The sequence below is a fragment of the Hypanus sabinus genome, chromosome 25 (genome assembly GCF_030144855.1).
Source record: "Hypanus sabinus isolate sHypSab1 chromosome 25, sHypSab1.hap1, whole genome shotgun sequence".
NCBI classification, from domain to species: Eukaryota; Metazoa; Chordata; class Chondrichthyes; order Myliobatiformes; family Dasyatidae; genus Hypanus; species Hypanus sabinus.
Window position 1 is genome coordinate 5,828,640 of NC_082730.1, and position 27,115 is coordinate 5,855,754.

A 27,115-nucleotide genomic window follows, 5' to 3' on the forward strand; every position below is an offset into this window, starting at 1 on the left:
TGTCCCAAGTTGTCAGCGTAAGTCACACTTGACTGCTCTTTGAGAAACATTTGGCCTGTTTATGAAAATATTACTTCTGTTTGACCATAAGACATAGGAGCAGAATCTACTCCACTTCCATCATGGCTGATTTATTTTCCCTTTCAATCTCACTTCCTTGCCTTCTCCCCATAATCATCAATGCCAGTCAACCTCCACTTTAGATTAGAGTTGATGAGGGTGGCGATGAATACCTGGATTTCTATTCTACAAAAGTGCAATATCATGATAATGTAGTTCAAATCCAGAGACCTGGTCTATTAGTGACAGCGTCACAGTACAGGGGAGATCCAATTGTTGATGAAATCAATTTCACTAGCAATGGTGAGCTTGAAGTTATCATTTTTTTTTATAAAACCATGTGGTTCATTGATATATATCTGACCCAGAATGGCCTAAATGTGACTTGAAAAACAGAGAAGACCTGCTCTCTGAAAATGATCAACAATCACCCTCTTGCCCTCAGCACAGAGAGAACAGTAGTCGAAGGACTATTCTCATGGTCCACTCTCCTCTCCTACCTGATTCCTTCTTCTTCAGCCCTTACCTTTTTCACTTTGCACTTTATTTTCCCCTCTCCAACCGCCTACCTTCCCCCTCACTTGGTCTCACCAATCAGCTTCTAGCTTTGGGACAAATGCGATAGTGTAGAGCAGGGGTCAGCAACCTTTACCACTGAAAGAGCCACTTGGACCCGTTTCCCACAGAAAAGAAAACACTGGGAGCCGCAAAACCCGTTTGACATTTAAAATGAAATAACACTGCATACAACGTTTTGTTTTGCCTTTATGCTATGTATAAACAAACTATAATGTGTTGCATTTATGAAATTGATGAACTCCTGCAGAGAAAACGAAATTACATTTCTGCATGCAACAAAAACATTTTGAACTCCGAAAAAAAGACGTTGGGTTGAAGGTTACTTTTAAGTAAAATACTCAACGTCTATTTGAGTCCTTCTTGTATTTATGAAAAACGCCAAACTTAAATTTGCCGCCAGCAGCAAACCAAAAATAACGTCAGCCAGCTGTCAACCTGAAAAATAAAAGGACTATTTCACTGAACAATGAAAACATATGAATATACGTAAAATAATAGGCAATTAAAATATTTATCATACTTGGTCAGGTTGACTCACACCTGACAATGCAGTCGTATTCAGTAGGGATGGATCGATGCTTAGGGGAGTGACCGGGAAGGATAATGTGTTTTTTTCCTCTCTGAACTCACAGAAGCGTTTCCCAAACGATGTTTGCATTGCGATGATTGCAGAATGTAAATACTCTGAATTTATCATGTCATGACCTTGTTTGAACTCTCTCAAATTGGGGAAGTAAGACAATGTGCCTTTCTGTAAATCTCTGGCAAGCACTGTCAACTTGCGCTCGAATGCCAAAACATCCTCCAACATGTGCAGGGCTGTACGTCCTTACCCCTGAAGAGCTGTGTTCAGCGTGTTCAGGTGCGCTGTCATGTCTACCATGAAGTGTAACTTTTCCAGCCACTCTGGCTGTTCCAGCTCAGGAAAGGTGGGCCCTTTGCTGCCCAGGAAAGTTTTCACTTCTTCCAGACACGCGACAAAGCGTTTCAGCACCTCCCCTCTGGACAGCCAGCGATAAAAACACGTTGTAGCGGTGTGCTACACGCAGTCAGTAAACTGCAGTCAAAGATAGCTTTATTCGAACGAAACAGCCTTGCTTTTAAGCCTCCCTCAACCCGCCCCCCATGGGCGCGGATGCTGCAAAAGACACGTACTCACAAACCCCCGTAGGCTATCTCCCTTAGCCTGAACGCTGGCTAATTGTGAGCCGGTTCGGATGTGTCAGGAAATGGGTCGCCACAACGTCTTAATTAGGTTGTACAAGATCACCATAATCTTCAAATTTAGAATTACATTTCAAAAACTAACACACTAACATAAAATACATTTTAATTAAATACTGACCAATTATTTCCCAAAGCAACAGGGAGCCACAGCACAGACGTAAAAGAGTCATATGTGGCTCCGGAGCCGCGGGTTGCCGACCCCCGGTGTAGAGGTTAGCAAAGCACTTTACAGTACAGGCCGCTCGGGTTCAATCCTTCCCGCTGTCCGTAAGGAGTTCGTACATTCTGCCGGTGACCACGTGGGTTTCCTCCGGGTGCTCCGGTTTCCTCCCACAGTCCAAAGATGTACCAGTTGGTAGATTAATTAGTGATTGTAAGTTGTCCCTTGATTTGGCTGAGATTGCTCAGCGGCACAGCTTGAAGGGCCAGAAGGGCATATTCTGTATTGTATCTCAATTTATTCAACAAATAAGCAAATTCTACTCCTTCCCCTTCCTTTCCACTCCTGGTGAAGCATCTCATCCTGGAATGCTACGTCTTTTCTCCTCTCCATAGAGGCTGCCTGACCTGCTGATTTCCTCCAGAATTTTGTGTGAGTTACTTGGTACTTGAAGGAAGTGATTCACCATACCATGCCTTTGGTGAGAGGACGGGCAGGTGAAGGATCTCGATCTGAAATGTCAACTATTTCCCTCAGAAACCTTCCGTAACCGACATCCTTTTCCAGATCCTCACCCCACGAACAGAGAACGTAGAACACAGATTCACCACCATCTGGCTAAAGAAATTCTTCTTCTTCTCTGTTCTAAAGGAGTGTCCTATAGGAAACTTCCTCTCCATGTCCACTCTATCGAGGCCTTTCAATATCTGGTATTCTATGAGACTGCCCCTCATTCTTCAGCATGGTCAGCACCGATCTGTTGGGCCAAAGGTCTTGGCTCTTGTACCTCCCCCTCACCCACTGATATATCAAAGGTTACAAAGTTAAAGAAGGCTGTTACTTTTTAAAACTACTTTACTCAAGTCATTTATAAGGGTGTTTATAGCTAATATTATTTTCTTCATAGCACTATAAAGGGGAATACATTTCTTGGCCCAAAACATTAACTGTTTATTCCCTCCAGGTTGCTTGACCTGCTGAGGTTCTCCAGCAGTTAGTGTGTGGCTCTAAGCTGGAAGGTCCACCTGGCATGTATCTGCTCTGATCATCCCAGTGACTCACTTCAGGAAAATGACTTCAGGTCGGATCAGCCTCTGAAGGAGTGTGAGCCTTGTGGGCCTTGCAGTTGAACCCTTGAGTGAATACAAGGGTCAATTCTAGACAGCGACACTCCTGACCTAATCAAGTGGCCACCGACTATATAACTGAGCAGCAATAATTCAGTCACATGTTACATAAAAGAAGGATAATTAACATGTAATTTTGGGGACTACCTGTTAGCTGAGTAAACTCCGGTGCCAGCATCAACAATTGATCTATGTGTATAAGTTATCTTGTGTATTTATACTTGAGGCTCTCCATTGGTCGGGATCAACCATGGACGTTGCATCCCAGCTGTCTACATGACACACAAGCCAGCTGGTACGATGTGGAGAGCAAGCTGTTTCCATGTAGCATGCTCCCCTTCTCCACCTGTCTGATCAAACCAAAGGAACAGCAGAGACCGATACAGTTTGGCACCAGCGGCATCACCTGAGTTGCCAGTCAACGTAGGACAGCAGCTACAATTTTTTCCTCGCGGTTTACTCCGAAGCCTTCCCCATGAGTGGGTACAGCTGCAAGGCAGTGGGGGTTCGAGATCAGAGTTTTCCTTCTCCTAGATGAGCTGCCAACCACAGCTGACAAGTTCCATCTACCTGAAATGACTAGATTTAAGGCAGCAGTAACTCACCTTTGCCCTTTCTGCTGTCAGAAGAAACATTTCTCAGTCAGTAGAAATGGTTTCACCAGGCTTAGTAGCTAAGCCACATGTGAAGACCAGAAGCTAGACTTGGTTGTCAGAGGCCATTTGAGATGCATGCCATTGGGAAAATTTAATTGGCAGTCATTCTCATTCTCACTACCACCACTGGCTAAAACAACGTTCAGAAATCATATTACTGCTTATTATTTTATATAATTATATTACTATTTATATATATATTGTTTTTTAAAATTATTATATGATTTATCTGTTGTGCTTCATCAGGTCCAGAGTAACAATTATTTCATTCTCCTTTATGCTTGTGTGTTGGAAATGACATTAAACAATCCTGAATCTTGAAGAGCAAACATGAGGAAATCTGCAGATGCTGGAAATTCAAACATCACACTCAAAATGCTGGTGGAACACAGCAGGCCAGGCAGTATGCTGCCTGAATCTTGAATCTTACTATGTAACAAAAAGAAGCACATGTGCTCCCTTCTTACTTATACAATTCATAGAACGTAGAACATAAAACCTAGAAACCTGCAGCACATTACAGGCCCTTCGGCCCTCGATGCTGTACTGACCAGGTAACCTACTCTAGGAACTGCCTAGAATTTCCCTGTCACATTGCCCTCTATTTTTCTAAGCTCCATATATCTATCTGAGAGTCTCTTAAAAGACCCTATTGTATCTACCTCCATCACAGTCGTCAACAGTGCATTCCACATACCCACCATTCTCTGTGTTGAAAAACTTATTCCTGACATCCCCTTCCAAGCAGGTCAGGTAGCATCCATTGAAAGGAGCAGTCAATGTTTCAGGCCGAGACTGACGAATGATAATGAATAATGACGAATAATAATGGAAAGGAAACAGCGTTATGAAGGACCCCATGCACCCATCATACAAACTCTTCTCCCTCCTGCCGTCTGGGAAAAGGCTCCGAAGCATTCGGGCTCTCACGACCAGACTATATAAGAGTTTCTTCCCCCAAGCTATCAGACTCCTCAATACCGGAAGCCTGGACTGACACCTTGCCCTACTGTACTGTTTATTATTTATTGTAATCTCTGCACTGTTTTTGTGCACTTTATGCAGTCCAGTGTAGGTCTGTAGTCTAGTGTAGCTTTCTCTGTTGTTTTTTTCTATTACGTAATCCAGTCTAGATTTTTGTATTGTGTCATGTAAACCATGGTCCTGAAAAATGTTGCCTCATTTTTACTTTACACTGTACCAGCAGTTATGGTCAAAATGACAATAAAAGTTGACTTGACTTGACTTGACTTGACTTGAAGTGATCATTGGTTGTGGGAACATTTCAAGGATGGACCAAGTGAGTGTAGTTATCCCCTTCTATTCTAGAGTCTAATGATTGAGGGGTCATAACTGTTCTTGAACCTGGAGCTGTGAGTCCTGAAGCTCCTGTACCTTCTACCTGATGGCAGCAGTGAGAAGAGAGCATGACCTGGGTGGTGGGGTTCTCTGACGATGGACACTGCTTTGCTACAACAGTGTTTCATGTAGATGTACTTAATGGTTAGGAGGGATATACCTGTGAGTTAATGGGCCAAATACACTACCTTTTCTAGAATTTTCCATTCACAGGCATTGGTGTTTCCATACTAGGCTATGATACAACCAGTCAGGACTAAGGGTCTCGGACCGAAACGTCGACAGCGCTTCTCCTTATAGATGCTGCCTGGCCTGCTGTGTTCCACCAGCATTTTGTGTGTGTTGTTTGAATTTCCAGCATCTGCAGATCTCCTCGTGTTTAATGTATGGTATGAGGGTTTCTAAAATTGTTGAAACTGATGGTGATGGTGCTTGTGTTTTCTGCAGCCAGCGACTGTGGTCCTCCACCAGACCAGGAGAATGCGATCTACACTGCATCAGGCTACGCAATTGGGAACTGGGTACACTACGCCTGTGATGAAGGGTAAGCAGTGACTCTCCATTAGACCATATTACCACAGACGGCTGTTGAGATCAAGCCATTCAGTATATTTAAAGCAGACGTTTTCAGTCAGGTCATCAAAGGTTAAGGGGAGAAGTCGGGAGAATGGGGTCGAGAGGGGTATTAAATCAACCATGGTGATGGAAGAGCAGACTTGATGGGCTGAATGGCCTAATTATGTTTCTATGTCTAAGTGTCTCCACACAAGTCTGACAAGACCTGCCTCGGGTTCTCCTACATCGAATGTTTAGCCAGCTATCTGCAAGGAGTGACCATTGCAAAGAGAACTGGGAGTGACCACTAGGCAGTGAACACTCAGGGTGATCACTGGGAGTGAACATTGGGGGATGACCGCTAAGGGTGTAACTGTGGTTAATTCCAGGTGGAGCCACTCCAAGCCGTCACTCCCTGGTGGAATAATAGAGTACAAAACAATAGAGCACAGGAACAATCCCTTCGGCCCATCATAGCTCTGCTGACCCAGATGCCAATTTAAACTAATCCCACCTGCCTACACATGGTCTATGTGTCTCCATTCCCTGCCCGTTGATTCGTCTGTCCAACTCCTCTTAAACTTTGTGGTTTTAACTAACACCATCTGCTCACACAGCATGTTCCGGGCAGCCTCCGCTCTGTGAAAAACAAAACTTGCCCCACGCAAGGGAAGAGTGGGCAATCTTGGGTTATTTTCCGTGCAGTATTCGAGGCTGAGGGGTGGCCTGATAGAGACTCATAAGATTATGAGAGGCATTGATTCGGTAGGTGGAGTCATGTTGGCCAGGTAGTGCACAGATAATAGCTGGGGTCGCCCGTCTTGTAAAGACACCGTCCAGAAGAAGGCAATGGCAACCATCTCTGTAGAACAATTTGTCAGGAACAATCATGGATGTGAGACCATGTTCACCTATGTCATACAACATGGTATTTAATGATTATGAGAGAGTCATGTAGTGGAGGACATGGGTGTAGGTGAGAGCAGAGGGTAAGTCTTTTACAGAGAGACTGTTATGTGAATTCAACATGTGCTCATCGAGGAGCTAGAAGCAGATACAACAGCCACGTTTATGGAAGACAGGACCCTCCCCCCTCCCCCCGCTCACCCAGGACATGGTTTCTTCTCACTGCTACCATCAGCGAGGAGGCTCAGGAGACTGAAGATCCACTCTCAGTGATTCAGGAACAGTTTCTTCCCCTTCCACCATCAGATTTCCGAATGGATGGTGAACCCACGAACATTGCCTCACTGCTTTATTTGCAGTACTTATTTATACAAACTTAAAAAATATACTAAATATGCTGACTGAAATTCAGTGAATTATCATTATCTATGGCAATGTACTACTGCTGCATAACAACAAATTTCACACCACACACCCAGTGATATTAAAGCTGATCCTGATTCTGAGTGGAATTAGAGGGACTTATTGAGACTGGTATCGTAATCAGCACAGAAGTGATGGGTTGAATGGCCTGTTCCTGTGCCGGTCTAGTTCCACACCAGTGTCTCCAAAGCTGCCACTACACACTCCTTTGGAGTTTAGAGTTTTGCTTCCTAACCTCCATTGGGAAAAACTCCACCCATTTGGAAGGAATGGAAACTCATAGTAACTCAGTTAGTTTTGGTTTGTGTGGGTGACACTGTGTGAGCATCAACAGAGGTTCTTGATTAGCCAGGGCATGGAAGGGTATGTGAAGAAGGCAGGGGAGTTGGGATGGCTGGAAGAATTAGACCAGCCATGATTGACTGTCGGTGCAGACTCAGTGGGCTGAATGGCCTACTTCTGCTCCTATATCTTCTGGTCTTATGGTCCAGTGTTGTTCTGCCGTGCACTTGGGTAAGCTATGCTGGCTCCAGAGTGTGTGGCAACATTTGCTGGCCACCCCCAGCACAGCCTTAGATTTTTTTTGTTGTTAATGCCAATGATACCTTTTACTGTATGGTTCTATGTATGTCTGATAAGTAAATCTGAATCTTGAATCTTGTCCAGTTCATCTGAAGCCTTTTCTTTCAGCTATATTCTGTATGGGAGAAACAGGATACTGTGCACGAGAAAGGGATGGTCCAAAACTACTATGTCTTGTCAGAGTAAGTGATGAATAGACCTTCTTCTCACTTGATTGCTATGTTTTAAACCATTTCACTGTGAAACAGTTGTAGAGAAAGTTAGATGTTGGCCTGTTGGGATAGTGGGGAGGAGAGATCTCTTCACTCAGGTGCTTGTCAGTCCGTAATGAGCAAAGTTCAAAGTAAACCTATTATCAAAGTACATCAATGTCACCATATACAACCCTGAGTTCATTTTCTTGTGGGCATTCACAGTAACATGAGAGACACAGCAGAATCAATGAAAGACTGCACCCAACAGGGTGGGAAACAACCACTGTGCAAAAATCAACAGAAGTGTAAATGCAAAGAATAAATGGGAAAAAAGAAATAATAATACTAATAATAATAATAAATAAGCAATGAATATCGAGAACATGAAATGACGAGTCATTGAAAGGGAGTCCATAGGTTGTGGGAGCATTTCAGAAATGGGGATGAGTTATCCCCTCTGGTGTAAGAGACTGATGATTGAGGGGTAGTAACTGTTTCTGCACTTGGAGGTGAGGTCCTGAGGCTCCTGTACCTTATTTCTTTATTGTAGTCAGGATCCCTGTTGTTGGATACTGCTCCCGATGCATTGTCTCCATTAATAATGGCAAGCATGCTGTAATCCTGCTTGAACTCCCTGTCAACCTGTGTGGTCAGTGTAAGGGAGCTATAGGCTTTGCACTGACATAACTCCGGTAACAAGGGCCATACCTTGAACGGTCAAGAAACCATTTACTGCATGGATACCAGAGCCTGGAGTCACCCACCTCCAATCTGTACAGGTGATCGTCAAGGCTTTGTACAGGAAGAAAGGTCTCCGTAGCACACCTGGTCTAAGCCCACTGTCAGACTCTCTAACAATACCCCCATCGTTGACATTCGGTCCGAATCCCTTCGATCTTCTTAATCCCAGCACCTGTTGAAAAGGGAACGGAAAGGAGTTGCTGGGAGTTTGGGGGAGGGATTGTAACAGCTCCCTGCAGCTGACAGGATGCTTTGAGGAGTGTCCTAAGTTTCTCAGGATCAAACTTGGATGTCAAGATTTGTCTCGGTAATTGCTGGACATGACCATCAGCGTGACCACTGCGATTGTCCACTAGGAATAACTGTTGGGAATGTTCTCCGGGAATGACTGCTGGGATTAACATCTGGGATTGACCACTGGAAGGGATAGCTGAGAGTGATTGGTGGAATTGACCTTGGGGAGTGACCACTGAGAGTGACCGGCTGGAATAAACACTCCAAGTGACCATCATAAATCAGTTTGCTCTCGGTCAGTTTCAGGGTGGACGGAGACTTGTCTCAGTTCTCTGCTCACTCCTGCCTGTAACCACTGGTGATGACAGTTTCACTCTCTGTTTTACAGAAATAATGTGTGACCATCCACCGATAATCAGCCATGGAACGGTGACTCAGGGAGAGGAGTGGACGTACGGGGCCGAGGCGATTTATTCCTGTGACAAGGGATATACCTTGACCGGTCAAGAGACCATTCACTGCATGGATTCCGGGGCCTGGAGTCACCCACCTCCAAACTGTACAGGTGATCGTCAAGGCTTTGTACAGGCAGAAAGGTCTCTGTAGCACACCTGGTCCAAGGCCACTGTCAGACTCCACACTAATCCCACTTGCTGCTCTTCAGCCCAAATCTCAAAGATTTGCCTGATACCAGCACCTGTCCAAATGCCACAAGGCAGGAATTGCCTGGGGTTTGAGGGTGACAATGGGGGTGTAGGGCCGTGGATATAGTTTACATGGATTTTACTAAGGTGTTTTCCAAAGTCCCTCATGGGAGGCTAGGTTAGTGGGGTCCATGGTGAACTGTCCGTTTGTATTCAGAACTAGCTTGTGAATAGAGGACAAAGGGTAGGTGTTGAGGGACTTATTCAAGTTGGGGGTCTGTAATTAGTCCATTTCTGCAAGGATCTGTACTGGGACCTGTGCTATTTGTGATGTTTAGAAATGACCTGGATGAAAATGTAACACACACAAAATGCTGGTGGAACACAGCAGGCCAGGCAGCATCAATAGGAAGAAGCACTGTCGACGTTTTGGGCCGAGACTCTTCTTCATGACTGGTTCCTGTTGCTTCAATTTCCAGCGTTCCACCAGCATTTTGTGTGTGTTGCTTGAATTTCTAGCATCTGCAGATCTCCTCGTGGATGAAAATGTAGATGAGTGGGTTAGTAAATCTGCAGATGATAACAAGATAGTTGGAATTGTGAATAGTGTGGACAACTGGCAAAGAGGAAAGCACAATATCGATAAGATACAGATATGGGCAGAGAAATGGCAGATGGAGATTAACCCAGATAAAAGTGAGGTGTTGCACCTCGGTAGGGCAAATGCAAGGAGACAGGAGATGAGATCCTTAACATTGTTGCAGAGCAGAGAGATCTTGGGATCGAAGTTCATAGCGCCTTGAAAGTGGCTACACAGGTCGATAAGGTGCTTAAGAAGGGTTTATGGCATGGTTGGTTTCATTAGTAGAGAAAATGAGTTGAAAAATCTTTCAACTTTATAAAAGCCTGTTCAGGCCACATCTGGAATATTGCATATGGTTCTGGTCGCCCTGCTAGAGGAAGGATGTTGAAGTTTGGAGAGGGTGCAGAAGAGGAATTGCTCAAGGAATATAAAGAATGTAAAAGGAATCTTAAGAAAGAGATTAGAAAAGCTAAAAGAAGATATGAGGTTGGTTTGGCAAATAAGGTGAAAGTAAATCCGAAAGGTTTCTACAGTTATATTAAAAGCAAGAGGATAGTGAGGGATAAAATTGGCCCCTTAGAGAATCAGAGTGGTCAGCTATGTGTGGAGCCGAGGGAGATGGGAGAGATTTTGAACGATTTCTTCTCTTCGGTATTCACTAAGGAGAAGGATATTGAATTGTGTAAGGTGTGGGAAACAAGTAAGGAACTGTCCTGGACCCAGCACCTAAGTCAATTCCAAAGAACAAAGGGCTGAATCTACCACCTATTGTAGGATTTTCTGGTCAAAGGCATTGCTGTTTCCACTACCAGGCTGTGGTGCAGCCAATGAATATTCTTTCCACTACACATCTCTCAAAGGTTGTCAAAGTTTTACATGTCATGCTGAGTCTCCGCAGACTTCTGAAAAAGTAGTGGCACTGCTGTGCGTTCTTTGGAATTGACTTAGGTGCTGGGTCCTGGACAGTTCTCCAAAATAGAGATAGAGACAGACAGAGAGAGAGCTAGTTAGAGAGTGAGAGTGTGAGAGTGAGAGAGTGAGTGAGAAAGAGAAAGTGAGAGAGAGAGATATTTTTGTTTACAAGTTTGCCGATGACACCACTGTTGTGGGCCATATCAGTGGTGGTGATGATGAATCAGCATACAGGAAGGAAATTGAAAATTGACAGAGTGGTGTAATATCAACAGTTTCTCACTCAATATAGAGTTCACGAGTGGGAAATCAGAGGTCCATGAGCCATTAATCATCAGAGGTGGAGAGGGTCAGTAACATTAAATTCCTGGCTGTCACTATCTCAGAGGGCCTGTCCTGGACCCAGCATATAAATATAATTGCAAAGAAACCACAACAGCACCTCTACTTCCTCAGGTGTCTGCAGAGGTTTGGCGTCTCATCGAAAACCTTGCCAAGCTTCTATAGATGTGTGGTGGAAAGTGTGCTGACTGGCTCCATTACGTCCTGGGGTGGGAACACCAATGCCTTTGAATGGAAAATCCTACAAAAGGTAGTGGATCCGGCCCATTACATCACAGGTAAACCCTTCCCATGCACTGAGCACATCTACATGAAATGTTGCCGTAGAAAAGCAGCATCCATCATCAAAGATCCTCACCACCCAGGCTCTTTTATCAATTTATGAATTTTATGAATTTATGAACTTTATGAACTCTTTTATGAATTTGCTAAGTTTGCCGAGAGAAAAAAGAAACTCAGGGTTGCATGTGGTGACTTGTATGTACTCTGATAATAAACTTTTACTTCGAATATATATATTCAAAGAGAGAGAGAGAAAGAAAAAATATAATACAATGGATCAATGGGTTAATTGGGCCATCAGTTAATGGGGCAGTCGTTTATATGGGCCAACTCTTAAAAACGAATCGAGAAAATAACTGGGATTCCCATCATTTATTTTGGACTATATGCTGCTTAATAGGATCTGGAGACTGTTGTTGAACTGTTTCTAACTCGTGTCAGTCACATACAGCCATTAGACAGTAAACCATACTTAGAGTGATCAGTTTTTAAATGGCATCAGTTGCATATGATTATGTTCAAAAAACAGTGATGCTTGTCACTAATCGTTGGTGAAAAATAAGCAGCAAGACAATTCAGAACTGTTTTAATCACCGAGGTTTCCAGCATTCAGGCTTGGAATTGCCAGAAATGGCCCGGCTTGAAAATTAAGCAATGTCACTACTTCAAGTTTTGTAGGAACTGCAAAAGAAATTTGTTATCAACAATCATCTTAAATATTACAATGAAGCTGAAGGTTCAAAGTATGTATTCATCAAAAGCGTTGTATAAAGGCCGTCCATTATCTAACTAGGTGTCTGCACTAATTTTGTTCATTTACAGTCAATCGAAAGAACACAGAGTGGACTCTTCCATCGATAACTGTTAGGAACAAATACACAGCTTTACAGTAATTTAGTAATATTAATAGTGTTCTAATGTGTTGCACATTGCATTTAACTACACAATTTGTTACTCAGTTATACAGTAGATTGTCTTTCTTATACTATTTCCTTGAAAGTTCAGCTAATTTGAACAGCTGCTTAATTGGGCCAAAATGCACTGGTCCCGATGCGTCCCAATTATCTGGAATTCTCTCATCTCTAATCTCGTTCAGGAGTTCATGGACTGTTCCGAAATCTGATGGCAGAGGAGAAGAAGCTGTTCCTAAAATGTTGTGTGTGTGTCTTCCGGCTCCTGTCCCTCCTCCCTAATGGTAGCAATGAGAAGGGGGCATGTTCTGGGTGGCAAAGGTCCTTAATTATTAATCACCCAAAAAAGAAAGGGCTACTTCCTGTCATGTTTGGTAGTTTCCAATAAGGAGGAGTTTCCAAAAGAAAGGTGAATCGGCTGTTGACGTGCATAAAGACTGAACTGAGCCCACGATTTGAGACTGGGACGAGGCTGGCTTCTTCCATCTAATAGAAAATATCAACATTAATATCTTCCTTTGTTACAAATAAAGAACAGGGTTTACCTTGTCAGTTGGTTATTCCTCTCCACAGATGCTGCCTGACCTGCTGAGTTTCTCCAGCATTTTGTGTTTGTTGGTCTGGATTTCCAGCATCTTGTGTTCAGGGATTTTCTTGTTATCTATCAAAGCTTCCCACCAGCCCTGAGTGACAACCAATCTGTTCATCTTCTGCAGTGCAATGTGAACGACCCAGAAATTTGAACAATGCAATCATTTATCCAGATCAACACATCTATTATTATGAAGATCATGTTACCTTCAGCTGTCATCCTGGATATATACTGATGGGGAGCATTGAGAGTGTGTGTGTAGGAAGAGACACCTTTGACCCTCCCCCACCTACCTGCAAGAAAGGTAAGGAGTTGCTACTAAATCTGAAGACAGAATGAAATGTAAATACTCTCGTGAGCTGCAATTGTCAGGTCCCAGTGAGGTTGTACTGTCCAGAGGAACCTGCAAGGCTGGGCTGGGCTGGAAAGGACTAGAAATGAGTTGGGCTCGGATGGACTGGGATTGGGTTTTGCTGGGATTTGGATAAACTGGGATTGGGTTGGACTGGGATTGGGTATTGTTGGGGTTTGGATTAACTGGGACAGGGACGGGCACTTGGATTGGGTCAGACTGGGGTTTAGTTTTGTTGGAGTTTGGATGAACTGGGATTGAGTTGGATTGGGGTTTGGATGAACTGAGACTGGGTTGGACACTAGGATTGGGTTGGGTTGGAGTTTGGATGAACTGAGACTGGGTCGGGCTGGGCTGCGATGGGGCTGAGCTGGGTTGAGTTGAGCTGATCAGAGTTGGTGAGGAGATGTGAGTATAGGCAGGGTCAAGACAGGAAGTGTGGGAGGGACACTAGGTTAATTGTATTCTATATCTGATGCAGCATAGAAACAACTCAATAAGCATAAAGAACTCAAAAAGGAAACAAAAACACTGTAAATATATTTATATTTAGTGTTTTCAGTGTTCTTTATGCTTTTTGTCTTTATTATGTGCATCAGAACGGAATGTACTTCTATTTTTATGTATGAAGAATGGTACTGTAGTGTTTAGCAATTCCTGCTACTGCCTGTAAGGAGTTTGTACGTTCTCTTCATTGATCATGTGGGTTTCCTCCTGGTGCTCTGATTTCCTCCCACAATCTAAAAACATACTGGTTGGAGGGTTAATTGATCACTGTAAATTGTCCTGTGATCAGGGTAGGGTTAAACCAGGGGATTGCTGGGGGCGCAGCTCGAAGGTCCGTAAGTGTGTGTTCTGCGCTGTTTTTTAAAGAATAAACAATTCATCAGCAAGCCAAACTGCAGTCAACTGAACCCTGGATTCAAAGTCTGGGTGATTTATTTGGGCAGCACACACACATACAACTGAGTGAAATTTAAACTGAGAACAAACCAGAAAAATATTGTAAGTACTTAATGCAGCAAACTTAGCGATTAAATCACAGATTCACAAGAAATTAAGGATACTTGAAGCTAGACTTACATATAAAATATCTGCAATTATACACATCATGAGTGAATAAAGTTTTACAGATTAATATCATGTAAGCATTAATAACGATAATCATGAATAATGCAAAATATTGCTCAGATAGCATTCTCCTTTATGGACTACGCCAAATCTTACTGACGATGATTTTGCTGGCGCAAACATAGGGAGAAACTCAGGATTGTGTAACAGTGCTTCAGTCTGAAAAAAACACGGAAACAAAGCGGCTTCTCTCCTCACGTGGTCAAACTGAATTTCAAATTTAAAGGCGTCAGCACCATCAGAATTGAAGTCAGCAGGGCTATATATGGAGAGGCAAAGACATTTAGACAAACACGTGGAGGGATATGGTTATGGTGTAGGTAGGATGTTTGGTGGTTTTGATTTGCTTTTTAGCTGGTTTGGCACAACAGTGTGGGCTGAATGGCCTGTTCATGGCTGTATTGCTCTATATTCTATATATATATATATATATATATATTTCAATATAAAAGCTCAAACACAGAGTAGCAATCATTTCATTCTCTTTTACACTTGTGCAGTGAAGAATGACAATAAACAATCTTGAGTCTTAACGTAAGGGGGCTCACGGGTGAGACGGGGGATCTGAGAGTGTGGATCAACGCATGTGATTTGGATCCATTTGCTTCATGTGATCAGCACTCCCCCCCACCCCCCCACAGAAGCTGCTGGACAAACTGAGTTCCGCTAGCTCCAGGTTCAAGTATTTCCACTCACTTGTGTCTCTATGCAATAGCGATATTGTAATAACAGAAACACAGTTAAGGGAGGGACAAGAATGCTGGGATATCGCAGTTCTATTTGTGACAGAGGGTGGGGGGGGTATGAAAAGGGAGGGGCTAATCAATCAGAATATTACAGCAGTGCTCAGGGGCTGGTTAGTGAGGGTGCAGGGGTAGAAAGGGGTGATTATTTGTTGGGACTTTACTGCAGTCCTCCCAGAAGAAAGAACCAGGAAAATCACTGGGGACAGCACCCACTCTGCACACTCTTTTTTCCAAAAACACCCTTCTGGACGGCACTATAAGACTAGGAAAACAAAAACTTCATGCCAGCTTTTAAGTTCCTTCCACCCAGGCAGTGAATCTGATCAACGATTCCAGTTAGCCCCCACACCCCTCTGTCTATAACCCACATCACTGCACTGTAATCACTTTACACCACTCTTTATAATGATGTTTACATTGTAAATACATGCTGGCATTTAGTTATTTATTTTAAATTGATTTATTGAGATACATGGTGGAATAGGCACTTCCAGCCTTTCAAGCCTTGCCACCCAGCAATCCCCCGATTTAATCCTTGTCTAACCAAAGGGTAATTTACAATGACCAATTAATCTACTATCTAGTATGTCTTTGGACTGTGGGAGGAAACCAGAGCACCCGGAGGAAACTCGCTCGTCCGCGGGGAGAACATACAAACTGCTTACAGGCAACGGCAGCCATTGAACCCAAGTCGCCTGTTCTGTAAAGTGCAGCCACCCCCCCCCCCCCGTGCACATTATTTTTCATATCCATACTTTAACTTATTTCTGTATAATTCTTTATTCTTTGCCATTGTTGAATGTTGGTTTTTTGTTACATGCCAAGCCCTGACCAACACACCACTGCAAATTCCTAATACATGTCAGTGTATACAGCGAATAAAGTTAATCTTCGATCCTTAACTAGTCAGTGGGAATCTGAAAGGGTCAATTGGATCGAATTCAGAAGAGTGTAAAAATAATAGGGTAATGGAAGTGGGGAAATTTTAACCATCCCGGAACGGACTGGAATTGCCTCCATGCAAAGGTTCAAAGGATAATTTATTATTGAAGTATGTATGCAGTATGCACCTCTGAGACCCGTCTTCTCTAAATAGCCACAAAACAAAGAAAAACATCAAACACCTCCTCCCCCCACAGAAAACATACAAATCACCCAGAAGTTTTAAATTAGGGGGCTTAGGTGGGAGTTAGTTGTAAAATGCAAATGCACACGAGTTTTGTGAAGCAGTATGAACATTGAATATAGAACATGGGGCAGTACAGCACAGGAATAGGCCCTTCAGCAGGCAGTGATGTGCTGAAACAGTTGAAAAACAAATCATAAACACTCAAACACTAATCCTTCCCACCTACACCATGTCCATATCCCTCCATCTTCCTGACATTCATGTACCGATCCAAATATCTCTTAAAGCCTCGAATGTATTTGGCTCCACCACGACAGCAGGCAGCGTATTCCAGGCATCGAGCACTCTCCAGTAAAAAACTTACCCCTCACATCCCCGTAGTGGACCTCCACTAGTTACAGTATTCTGAAACTCTTCCCTCTGGTCCTAGACTCTCCCTATGGTAAACTTCCTCACCACATCCACTCTGTCTTAGTATTTTAACAAGATCCCCTCCCCCATTCTTCTAAACTCCAGTGAATATAGACTCAGTCATCAAACACTCCTCATATGTTAACCCTGTCATTCCTGGGATAATTCAGGAACCTCTCAGAAACAGTTCAGATATGGTTCCTTCCCTGGTAGGGCTGCCTGGTTCAGAGGGCATGAGATATCACAGGAGTCTGGATAAACGGGTTGTTTTCTCTGGAGCGCCAGAGGCTGAGGGGAGATCTGAGAGAGGTTTATAAGATCATGAGGGACATCGATAGAGTGGACAGAAGTATCCGTTTCCTAGGGTTGAATGTCTAATGCCAGAGGGCATGCACTGAAGGTAAGAGGGGGTAGGTTTGATTAGCATTTTTGCAGATTCAGCACAACATTGTGGGCTGAATGGTTTGTTCCTGTGCTGTACTGTTCTATGTTCTAATACAAGAGCTCCCCTTTAGAACGGAGATGAGGAGGAATTTCTTTAGCCAGAGGATGGTGAATCTATGGAATCTGTTGTCGCAGATGACTGTGGAAACCAAGCCATTGGGTATATTTAAAGTATGTTTTTAGTTAGTAAGCATATCAAAGCTACGGGGAGAAGTCAGGTGAATGGAGTTGAGCGGGTAAATCTATCAGCCATGGTGGAATGGTGGAGCAGACTCAAAGGCTAGGTCTTGGGATACCAAGGTATTATATTGTAGCTTTTGGAGAAACACACTTCACACCGTCTACAGGCAGTTCATCAGACAGCATGCCCTGACCTCAGTTCCATGACATTCCCCTCAGGTGAGAGAGCAAAGATCCCAAAATATGATTTCTATTTTCTACTCCAGACAATTCTGAATGGACCATTTCAAAAACAGCCCGTGGTAAGATAAACACCATCATTCAGTGGAGCCACGAGATAATTAATGAGAAAAAAGATATTAACCAAATGGAGCATCGACTTCTTCAGAAGAAAGAAAGTATCCTTTTAAAGTACCAAGCTATTGTCCAAAATCTTGAAATACTTCTTAACAGAACAAGCATCCCCAAAGCAGCCTAGAGTTCTGCTCAGTTGTTAATGCAAATGTGTTTTACTGACAACTCCACAAGTTGAATCTATTGACATAACTGTGGGCATAAATTTTTTTCTTTTGAAATAAAGTTTGGCAAAAAGGGTCTACTTTGATTTTATTGGTCATTACCAGGATATCAGCAATGAGTAAAAGAGTCATAAAGCACAGGCCATTCAGCCCAACACATCAATGCTGACCATCACCCACAGTGCTGGTCCCATCTGCCCATCAGCATCAGCTTTACTATCACTGGCATACATTGTAAAATCTGTTGTTTTGCAACAGGAGCATGTTGAAATGCATAATGATAAAAATAGTGAAATGTATTATATGTACAACACAGACACATACAGACTTAGCCTCCATGGCTGCCTGTGGCAAAGAATTCCACAGATTCACCACCCTCTGGATAATGAAATTCCTCTCATCTGGGTTCGAAAAGGGTGCCCCACTATTCTGAAGCTGAGTCCTCTGCTCTTAGACTCTCCCACTGAAGGAAGCACCCTTTTCACCATTCAATAGGTTTCAATAAAGTCACCCCTCATTCTTCTGAATTCCAGTGAATACAGGCCCAGAACCCAGAAAAGCTCTTCATATGACAAGCCGTTCAAACCTGGAATCATTTTTGTGAACCTTCTCCAGTTTCAGCACATCCTTTCAAAGTTAAGGGGCCCAAAACTGCTCACAATACTCCAAGTGAGGCCTCAACGGTGTTTTATAAAGTCTCAACATTACATCCTTGCTTTTATATTCTAGTCTTCTACAAGTGAATGCTGACTTTGCATTTGACTTCCTCACCAGAGACTCAACCTGCAAATTAACCTTTAGAAAGTCTTGCACAAGGTCCACAAAGTCCCTTTGCACCACAGCTTTTTGTATTTTCTCTCCAGTTAGAAAATAGTCAGCCCTTTCATTTCTTCTACCAAAGTGCATGACCATACATTTCCTGACACTGTACTTCATCTCCTGCTTCTTTATCCATTCTCCTAATCGAAGTCCGTCTAGAGCCCCTCTACTTCCTCAAAACTACCTGCCCCCCCCCACCTCTCTTCTTATCATCTGCAAATTTTGTAACAAAGCCATCACTTCCATCATCCAAATCATTAACATATAATGTAAAAAAGAACCAGTCCTAACATATATCCTTGTGGATACTACTAGTCTTTGGCAGCCAACCAGAAAATTCTCCCTTTATTTCCACTCTTTGCCACTGCTTTATCCATGCTGGAATATTTCCTGTAGTACCACGGGCTCATAGCTTGTTAAGCAGCCTCATGTTTGGCGCCTCGTCAAAGGCCTTCTGAAAATCCAAATACACAACATCAACCAATTCTCCTTTGTCTATCTTGCACTCTCCCTTCTTGAAGAGTGAAGTGATATTTGCAATTTTCCAGTCTTCTGGAACCATTCCAGAATCTAGTGATTCTTGAAAGGTCATTTCTGATGCCTCCATAATTTCTTTAGCCACCTCTTACGGAACCCTGAGGGTGTACACCATCTGGTCCAGGTGACTTATCTACCTTCAGACCTTTCAGCTTCCTAAGAAACTTCACCCAAATAATGGTAACTTAACACACTTCGTGACTCCTGACACCTGGAGTTCACCATACTGCTAGTGTCTTCCACAATGAAGACAGGTGCAAAATAGTTATTCAATTCCTCCACCATTTCCTTGTCATATTGCTACCTCTCCAGCATCATTTTCCAATGGTCCGATCTCCACTCTCACCTCTCTTTTATGAGAGACACCTTAGACTTGTACACTTTATATATCTCAAGAAACTTTTGGCATCCTCTTAAATACTATTGGCTAGCTTACTTTTGCTTTCCATCTTAACGTTGCTAATAACTTTTTTAGTTGCCTTCTGATGGTATTTGAAAGCTTCCCAATTCTCTAATTTTGGCTGTATTATATACCCTCCTTTTGACTTTTATGTTGGTTTTGACTTCTCATATTAGCCATGGTTGTATCAACTTGTCTTCAGAATAATTCTTCCTCTTTGGGATGCATATATTTCGTGCCTTCCAAATTGCTTCTAGAAATTCCAGCCATTGCTCCTCTGCCATCATCCCTGCCAGTGTTCTTTTCCAATCAATCCTGCTCAACTCCTCTTTCATGCCTCTGTAATTCCCTTTAATCCACTGTGATACTGATACATCTGACTTTATCATCTGCTTCTCACAATTCAAAGTGAATTCAGTCATATTACGATTTAATTTCCCTACAGGTTATTTTATCTTAAGCTCTCTCATCAATTCTGCATCATTGCACACACCCAGTCCAGAATAATTGAACCCCAAGTGAGCTCAACCACGAGCTGCTCTAAAAAGTCATCTCATGGTCACTCTAGGAAGGAATCCAGCACCAATCTGATTTACTCTATCTACCTGCATATTGAAGTCCCCCATGACTATGGTAAATTTGTCTTTTTGGCAAGCATTTTCTATCTCCCATTGTAATTTGTCGATCACACCCTTACTATTATTTGGGGGTCTGTATAAACTCCCATTAGAGTCATTTTACCCTTGCAGTTCCTTAACTCTATCCACAATGGTTTGGCACTTTCCAGCCCTATGTCACCTCTTTCTAATGATCTGATTTCATATTTTACCAATAGAGCACTCCACTCCCTCTGCATTCCAGCCTGTCCTTTCGATACATCATGTATCCTTGGTCATTAAACTCAAGCAATAATATTCTTTTTGCCATGATTCAGTGATGCCCACAACATCATACATGCCAGTCTGTATCTGTGTACAAGTTCATCTGTCTTATTCCATATACGGTGTGCATTCAAATATAACGCCTTCAGTCCTGTATTCGGCCTTTTTGATTTTGTCTGCCTTTTACATTACAACGCATCCTGCTGACTGAAATTTTGGCCTATCAGCCTCTCCTTGCCTCTGTTTGTAAACCAACTACCTCATCTTCAGCACTATTACACCAGTTCCCACCCCCCACTGCCAAATTAGTTTAAACCCCCCTGAACAACTCAAGCCAACCTGCCCACAATGAAATTGAACACCCTCTGGCTCAGGTGTAACCCATCCCTTCTGTAAAGGTCATACCTTTCCCAAAAGAGATCCCAATGATTCATAAATCTGAACTCCTTTCCCCTGTAACATTTCCTCAGCCGTGCATTTACCTGTCAAATCATCCTATTCTTACCCTCACTGGCACATGGCACAGGCAGCAATCCAGAGAAATATATATATGTATGTGTGTGTGTGACATACAGCTAGGATGCCTAAGACTTTGCAGAGTACTGTACTAATTTTATGTATTGCATTGCACTGTTGTCACAAAAACAAAATCATGACATCTGTGAGAGATGATAAACCTGATTCTGATATGGGTCTTCATTGTGGACTGAGAGTGGGAAGGGGACAGGGAGAGGGGAATCATGGTTGGGAAAAAGGGAAGGGAGTGGGAAGCACCAGAGAGACATTCTGTAATGATCAGTATATCAATTGTTTGGAACAAATTACTTTGTCTGGTGTCTCAGGGCTGGGTGAGTCTGTACCCACACACCCCGCACTCCTGGTACTCCTTCTCTACCACCTGCCCCACACCTCTGCCGTGGCGCCCCACTCTACCCATTCCCAAAATACTTTGCTCCTGCCAGATTTACGCACTCGCTCTCCGCTCCACGCTGACAAGTACAGTACTGTGCAAATGTCCTCGGCACCCCAAGACATTTGCTCAGTACTTTAAATAAATGGTGCAAAAAGAGGTTAAAGAAAGAAATAAAAACAGTGAGGTGGTGTTCATGGGTTCATTGTCCATTCAGAAATCTAATGGGAGAGGGGAAGAAGCTGTTCCTGAATCATTGAGTGTGGGTCTTCAGATTCTGTACCTCCTCCCTGATGGTAGCAATGAGAAAAGCAGAGGGCTTGTCCTGGGTGATGAGTCCTTAACGATGGATGCCACCTTTCTGAGACATCTCCGTTTGAAGATGTCCTCTAAACTTCTCTTATTCTTGTGCTTATCTGAATGAGTTTAAGTGGCGACGAGAGAGTATGCAGGAGCGAGGTCGAACGTAGAACACTCAGCATAGGAACAGGCCATTCGGCCCTCAAAGTTGTGCTGAACCACATAAAAAGCAAATCAAAAACATCCAAAACACTAATCCCGCCTGCCTACACAATGTCCACATCCTTCCATTGCCATGTGCCTATCTGTACATCTCTTAAAAGCCTTGCATGTACAAATGTATTTGCCTTTAGCACTATACCAGGTAGCACATTCCAGGCATCCCCCATTCTCTGAGTTAAAAAAAAATTACCCCACACATCCCCCCTTGAATCTACCCCGTTTCTCCTCCAATGCATGCCTTCTGGTTTTAGACATTTCAACCCTGGGAAACCGATACTGTACACTCACCCCATGCCTCTCATAATCCTATAAACCTCTATCAGATCTCCATTCAGTCTCTGCCATTCCAGGGAAAACGACCAATGTTTATCCAGCCTCTCATGAAGACACAGGCCCTCTAAACCAGGCAGCATCTGGTAAACCTCTTCTGCACCATCTCCAAAGCCTCAGCATATTTCCCACAACGAGGCGATATATCAGCTGGTTGAGTGAATTTTAAGATGGTGACGAGAGGGCGTACAGGAACAAGGTATCACAGCAACAACCTTGCACTCAACATCGGTAAGACCAAGGAACTGATTGTGGACTTCAGAAAGGGTAAGGCGAGGGAACACACACCAGTCCTCAGAGACAGATCAGAAGTGGAGCGAGTGAACAATTTCAAGTTCCCGGGGCAATATTGGTCCAACATATCGCTGCAGCTACAGAGAAGGCACAGTAAGTAACAGCTATATTTCATTCAGAGTCTGAGGAGCTTTGATGTATCACCAAAGACTCTCACAAATTTCTACAGGTGTACTGTGGAGAGCATTCTAACTGGCTGTATTGCCATCTGGTATGCGGGGATGGGGGGCACTGCACAGGATTGAACTTCACTGCAGAAAGTTGTAAACTCAGCGGACTCCATCATGCGTTCTAGTCTCCCCAGCATCCAGCATGTCTTCAAGGGATGATGGCTCAAAAAAGCAGCATCCATCATTAAGGACCCCATCACCCAGGACATGCCCTCTTCTCGTTGTTACCATCAGAGAGGAGGTACAGAGGCCTGAAGGCACACACTCCGATTCAGGAATGGCATCATCCCCACTGACATTCGATTTCTGAATGGATATTGACCCCAGGAACACTACCTCACTACTGTGTTTATTTCCATTTTTGCACTACTTATTTAATTTAACAATTTAAAAATATATATATTCTTTCTGTAATACACTCTTTTTATTATTCTTATGTATTACAATGTACTGCTACTGCAAAGACAACAAATTTCACAACATATGACGGTGATATTAAACCTGATTCCGATTTTGACTCTGATTCTGATTTTCAGTACCCCCTCCCTGAGAAAACGACAATGTGCCACCACCCTGTCTGTGCCCCTCCGAGATCATCAATCTCATCCATTCCAGGGAGTAAAGTCCTCATCCACAAGACCTCTCCTTGTAGCTCAGGCCCCAAATCCAGTCAGTATTCTGGTCAGTCCTTTTAGCACAGATGTAAAAAGAAACTCTTTGTCAGAGTTATAACATTCTGCGATGACTGACAAGGCTACTTTCCTGCAGTGGGTAAGGAGTCACTGGGGTCAGGTTTGTGAGATCAGAGAACTAGTCAGAGAAAGTATATCTGGGGAAAAAAATTGGAACTTGAAATCTACAACTTCAGGTGACTGATATCTGTCCGTATCAGTCGTCTATCTGTGACGTTGGCTCATTTCAGATGTTTTTGTTTTCTGTACTTGATTTTTTTTGTCCTCTGGGAATGAAGAACATGCCCACATGCACCTGCTGGGTGTGCCCCTGCTCTCTGTTTTGCAACTTCGACATGCTGTTGGCTACAGTCCTGATGAGGAGCTTTAACCCACTTCGACAATCCGCTGGCTGTACTGTGGTGGGCTGCAGACTACTTCAGATTTCTACGGCTCATGTCAGGACTTCTAATTGTGTGGCTGTATCTTACTGAGATCTTTATGTGCTTGCTATCTTGTAGATGCTATGTGTGCTTTGTGCTGTGTGTGACTGCTGGTATTGAGTTTTATACCTTGGTCCTGGAGAAATGCTGTCTCGTTTGGCTGTATTCATGAGTATTTATGTATGGTTGAATGATTATTAAACTTGAATTGAATTTACTCCAACAGATGGTGTTCACCAAGTTTTACCCCATCAGAGATAATCCCCTCCACCAGACCCCCAGCCTGAAGCTGAACAAGATTCTTTTGCTTCCTTCCCCAGTCTTCAACCTGAAACATTATGTCTGTTACTCTACCCCACAGATGTTATCTGAGCTGCTGAACACGGTTGGGAAGTTAAGGACATGAGTTTCTGATCCCATCAGACAGATGACAAGTTCTCTTTATTTCAGCTCTTTAGTCCATTGGACCTTCACTTGCTCTCGAAATTGAAACAAATTTTTGAGGTGGTACGGTAGCATAGCGTTTAGCGTAACACTATTGCAGTGCCAGTGACCCGGGTTCAATTCCCACTGCTGCCTGTAAGGAGTTTGTACATTCTCCAATGACCATGTGGGTTTCCTCTGGGCACTCTGATTTCCTCCCGCATTTCAGAGATGTACGGGTTAGTAGCTTAATTGGTTACATGGGTGTAATTGGGCAATATGGGTTCGTTGGGCTGAAAAGACCTGTTACCATTCAGAAGAATGAAACATCAAATGGCCTTGATAGAGTGGATGTGGAGAGGATGTTTCCTATGGCAGGAGAGTCTAGGACCAGAGGACACAGCAGCAGAATAGAAGGGTGTCCGTTTAAAACAGAGGAATTACTTTAGCCAGAGAGTGGTGAATCTGTGGAATTCATTGCCACAAGCAGCTGTTGTGGTCAAATCTTTATGTATATTTAAGGCACAAGTAGATAGATTAGCAGATTAGTCAAAACATGAAAGGATACAGGGAGAAGGCAGGATATTGGTGCTGAGAGGAATAATGGATCAGCCATGATGAAATGGTGGAGCAGACTCGATGGGCCAAATGGCCTAATTCTGCCCCTGTATCTTCTGGTCTTATGGTTACCATGAATAGATAGATAGAAAGACAAGTAACATTTAATCTCATCTCCTCAGCTCTTTATGGGGTTGGTATTTTGAGTCCGTGCTCTGAAATCAAATGACCTGCCTGCTGGATGGGAAACTTTGACACAGACTGACGATATTATCTAACCACTAAAGGACTGCTTGGAGAATGATTTCATGTGTCCATCTTGGGTAGGGGTGTTCCAGGGCTTCACAGCTGCACAGACTCAAACAGCACAGAAAGAGTCCCTTCAGCCCATACAGTCCATTCCAACCCAGCTGCCCATTAACATTCCCTCCAGGTTTTTTTTTACCAACTGCACAGACCAACCATTGCTCTGAGCAGGAAATTTTTACATGGCCTAAAAACTGTGCGGCGCTTTAAATGTTCAAAAAAAGAACATTCCATCTGCATGGTAACGAAGGCTATGTGCGCGGGAGCATTTCAGATTCTGCGCAGCAGCACAGATTAGGTGGAACAGTGCTGCCCATAGCAATTAAAAAGTAAATTATCATTAAACTTAAAACAGCCAACCATTTTACTCGGCTTGTAATATTTTTAACAATGAACTTAAATTTGTGTAATAGTTTGGATATTTTTAAAACCTCCCAATGAGCTAATATTTCCATCGTAACAATGAGTAACCCAAGTTCTTCCCCAGCATTAAGGAATTTTTTTAAACTAACATTATTATTTTTTTCCAAGCATTTTCAAATGAATTTTATGGAATATTTTCTGGCTCCCCAGTATCAGGATATTTCCCCAGGATGGGCAGTCTCAAACCTGGGATCACATTCTCGAGGGGTTGGCCATTCAAAACCAAGATGAACAGAAGTTTCTTTTCTTGGAGGGCTTTGAACCATTGTAAACCTCTCCCCACAGAGAGGCTCAGTCAATATCTGTTTACAGGGCAAAAATCAGCAGATTTTAGGACCTGTGGGGACCAATCAAGATGAGCACAGGTAACAAGATTGTATAAGCTGTTTGCCCTCAGGATTCAATATCCTGTCCGATCTCCACATCCTCGATACTCACACATCCTGACACCAATAGCATCTTCAATATGGTGTTGAGCTGCAGTCTCCATTCAGGTCACAACTCAGAATTAGTTGTATTTTAGGTTCATAGATGGTTTGAGGGGAGAGGGGAGTTAGAGAGCAGCTTCGTGTTTAGTGACAGAAATGTGGGAGAATTATAGAACAGGCCAGATTCTAAGCCTCCATGTTCAGAATGTTCAGGTGTGAAACCCACAGACCAGGACAGACAACTGCTGGAGTCATCAGCGTATTCTGGGATCAGTGTCCTGTGTGGCCAGGAGAAATGAGGGTCCTGATCCCCTAGGTATGCAAATCATGTGAGTGCATTTCGAGGCCTAGTGTTCCTTGTCATTGTTGGCAAGCCAAGAGCTCAGGGCCTAGATTTTGGATCATCACCGAGAGCCTTAGTTCGCCATCATCGGAAAATGCTGGGTCAAAAGCGAAGATCGAAGCCTGAAGGTTGATCAGAAGTTCAGAAATGGAGGCCCAACGGCCACAGCCCCAAGGCTGCGAATCTCTGCGAGTCCACTGTGAAAGTTGAAGGTGTAATCTCTGTAAATCCACGAGTCCACTGGAGGCCGGGGCCAAAGAGGCAGCAAGATTATTGGATTTTGTACGGGTGGGTGGGAAGGAGGCACGAGGCTTCTTTTGCTGTTGTCGTCCTGTCGCTTGGTGTGTTCTGTAGTTTTGCTGAGCACTGTGGGCATACTATGTCGCACTGGAATGTATGATGACACTTGCAGGTTGTCCCCAGCACATCACTGGGTGCATAAGTTGTTAATGCAAACAGCACATTTCACAGTTCAAATCTCTTAGGTACCCTAGATTTTTTATATCAGGGTTCCCAACATATTTTTAATGCCATGGAGCCCAGGTTGTTATACCCTGTATTATATGGTTTTAGATCAAATGGCACAAAACCATGATCTCAACATCATAGGGGCTGTCTGGCATTACCTGGAGAAACAGAAGCGAGCGAGACAGCCAAAGTCTGCAGCAGAACTGTGA

The 27,115-nt window shown here is 43.3% G+C and overlaps 1 protein-coding gene across 1 annotated transcript; it reads left to right on the top strand.

The window, feature by feature from the left end:
• LOC132380874 (membrane cofactor protein-like) lies at positions 1–27,115 on the top strand. Its single transcript, XM_059949793.1, has 6 exons — positions 1–17; positions 5,616–5,712; positions 7,743–7,816; positions 9,192–9,368; positions 13,194–13,373; positions 27,012–27,115. The coding sequence occupies exons 3-6, from the start codon at positions 7,804–7,806 to the stop codon at positions 27,113–27,115; spliced, it is 474 nt and encodes a 157-aa protein (XP_059805776.1). The 5' UTR covers positions 1–17; positions 5,616–5,712; positions 7,743–7,803.

What these genes read in the sequence shown, in the direction of transcription:
- LOC132380874 (XM_059949793.1), top strand. An exon ending in CCCACCTCCAAACTGTACAG is followed by an intron (nt 9,369 to 13,193) that starts GTGATCGTCAAG and finishes CATCTTCTGCAG; the next exon opens with TGCAATGTGAACGACCCAGA. An exon ending in CCCACCTACCTGCAAGAAAG is followed by an intron (nt 13,374 to 27,011) that starts GTAAGGAGTTGC and finishes ATATGGTTTTAG; the next exon opens with ATCAAATGGCACAAAACCAT.